The sequence below is a fragment of the Musa acuminata genome, unplaced genomic scaffold (genome assembly GCF_036884655.1).
Source record: "Musa acuminata AAA Group cultivar baxijiao unplaced genomic scaffold, Cavendish_Baxijiao_AAA HiC_scaffold_1139, whole genome shotgun sequence".
Classification (NCBI taxonomy): domain Eukaryota; kingdom Viridiplantae; phylum Streptophyta; class Magnoliopsida; order Zingiberales; family Musaceae; genus Musa; species Musa acuminata.
The window spans coordinates 1105377-1107996 of NW_027021351.1; the positions used below are offsets into that span (position 1 = coordinate 1105377).

Genomic DNA, 2620 nt, shown 5'->3' on the forward strand with positions numbered 1-2620 from the left:
AAAATTCTTTAAATCTAAAAATATATATAAAATATTCTCTATTTGATATGGCTCTTCTCATTTCCTTTATTTTGGAGACCATATTATTATTATTAGATGATTGGAGACCAAGTTATAGTAGAATTGACTGTCCTGATTTCCCTATATATATATATATATATATATATATATATATATATATATATATATATATATATATATATATATATATATATATATATATATATATATATATATATATATATATATATATATATATATATATGAGCCAGATTCAATGATTGGATGGTACACATCCCTCGTGACATTATCCCGCACGTGTTTCGAATCTTTCTATAAATAGGGACGAATCTCACGCACCAAATCGAAGGAAGTGCAACCTGCAAGGCTGACACGACTCTTCCATCGTCTCCCGAGTTCAAATCTCTCTCCTCATCGCACGGGCACACACATCTACTGTTAGCAATAGCGAAGATGACGAGAAAAGGCTTGCGAAACCTCTTGCCGTGCAAACCCTTCGGCCGTCGCCACCACAGAGACAGCCAGTCCGCCGCAGCTACCGCTTCTTCTTCTTCTTCTTCGTCGTCGTCGTCGTTGGAGGAGAAGGTGGCGAGAGCAGAGGTGGTTGTTATCAAATGGGACCCGGAATCCTCCGCCTACGCCAAGATCACTTCCCTCTTCTATGAAGACCGCTCCGAGGCCCGCAAATTCCTGGCTGAGGCCTCCGACCTGCAGCGCGCCATGCTCGTCTTCGTCGCGGACGCCGAGCCCGCGAGCCTTTCCCACCCGTGCCTCGTCCGCGCGCAGACCCTCATGCAGGCCGCCATGCGCCGCCTCGAGAAAGAGTTCTTCCAGATCCTTGCCGCCAACCGCGACCTCCTCGACCCTGAGTCCGTTTCCGTCCGCTCCGCCTACTCCAGCGTCTCCGAGGGGCCGGACTATGACCCCTGGGAGAACTCCCCAGAGGAGGAGGCGCACTTGGCCGGGAAGTCTATCGGCGAGGTCGAGCGCGCCGCCGGCGTAGTCATGGCTGACCTCCGCGCCATCGCCGATACCATGGTCTTCGCCGGCTACAGAAAGGAGTGCGTCAGGACCTACAAGTCCCTCCGCAAGTCCATCGTCGACGAGGGCCTCTACCGGCTCGGCTTCGAGCGCCTCGCTCCTGCCCAAATCCAGAAGCTGGACTGGGCGGTGCTGGAGCTAAAAGTCCGGTCTTGGCTAGTTGCCTCCAGGGTCGCCGTGAGGACCCTGTTCCACGGCGAGCGCGTCCTCCTGGACCACGTCTTCGCCGGCTCCGACGTCCGGGAAGTCGTCTTCGCTGACATCGCGGCAGACGCCGCACTCCAGTTCCTCGGCTTCCCGGGGTTAGTGGCCAAGTCGAAGCGGTCCCCCGAGAAGCTGTTCCGACTCTTGGACTTGTACGATGCTGTCGCCGAGCTGCGACCGGAGATCGAGCCCATCTTCTCCTTCGATTCCACAGCCGCTGTCCGGGCGCAGGCTCTCGCGTCCCTCTCCAAGCTCGCGGAGGCCGCGCGCGCCACCCTCGCCGATTTCGAGTCCACGATCATGAAGGAGTCGTCCCGGTTGTCGGTCCCCGGCGGAGGGGTCCACCCGATGACCCGCTACGCCATGAACTATATATCGCTTCTCGCCGACTACCAGTCCGCCCTCGTGGAGATCTTAGCCGACTTCCCCATTCAGACCCCAACCCCCGTCCCTGCTTTCCTCTTCGATACGTCGCAGGCACCGACGGAGCAGCAGCCTGCTGTCTCCGGTTCTTCCTCAACCCCAGCCTCCTCCTCCTCCAGCGATGGGAGCCGCCGCTCGGCAATTGCCGCGCGGTTCGCGTGGCTGATCCTCTCCCTACTGTGCAAGCTAGACGAGAAGGCCGCAGCGTACCGTGACGTGGGCTTGTCGTACCTCTTCCTGGCGAACAACCTCCAGTACATAGTGAACAAGGTGCGGTCTTGCCGACTGCGGGAGCTGCTTGGGGAGGAGTGGGCGACGCGGCAGGCGGCGAAGGCGAGGCAGCACGCGGCAGGGTACGAGAGGGCGGCTTGGGGACGGGTGACGGCGACGATTCCGATCGGGAATGTCTCAGCCGGAGAGGCAAGGGGGCGTATGCGGGCGTTCAACGCGGCGCTGGAGGAGGTCTGCGCAGCCGAATCCGGGTGGATGGTGGCGGACGCCGCGATGCGGGAGGAGGTGAGGGCGAATGTGCGCAGGATGATACTGCCGGCGTATCGCGGGTTCTACACCATGTGGGAGGCGGCGATGGAGGACGCGGCGGCGGTGCTGCTCTCGCCAGACGACGTCGGGAACCGGCTGGGAGAGCTCTTTTCCGGTTCGGGTTCGTACCGGCCCAAGGCATCATCATCCCGGACCGTGTAATTTTGGTTTATTTTGTTTAATCTATTTCAGATACTTCTTACAGCTTATAGATCAAAAATTTAGATTGTAATCCATTTCACGTTGTTCACTGTTCCTTAAAAGTTGCATGATACCGATGTCCGCGTTGCTTGTTCTGAATCAAAGATGTGCTACTCCTTGACTTTGGTGACTTATGATAACGAGCAGGCTGTTACGTCGTTGACAAAATCTCACCTTAAACAGAGTTTAT

The 2620-nt window shown here is 55.7% G+C and overlaps 1 protein-coding gene across 1 annotated transcript; it reads left to right on the plus strand.

The window, feature by feature from the left end:
- Positions 1-443: 443 nt before the first annotated feature.
- LOC103999816 (exocyst complex component EXO70H1-like) lies at positions 444-2413 on the plus strand. The gene has a single exon (XM_009421679.3). It carries the CDS (start codon positions 475-477, stop codon positions 2389-2391), a length of 1917 nt encoding a protein of 638 aa, XP_009419954.2. The 5' UTR covers positions 444-474; the 3' UTR covers positions 2392-2413.
- The last annotated feature ends 207 nt before the right edge of the window (positions 2414-2620 follow it).

Bases quoted from the DNA above. Each gene is read 5' to 3' on its own strand.
- LOC103999816 (XM_009421679.3), top strand. From the start codon at position 475: ATGACGAGAAAAGGCTTGCGAAACCTCTTGCCGTGCAAACCCTTCGGC.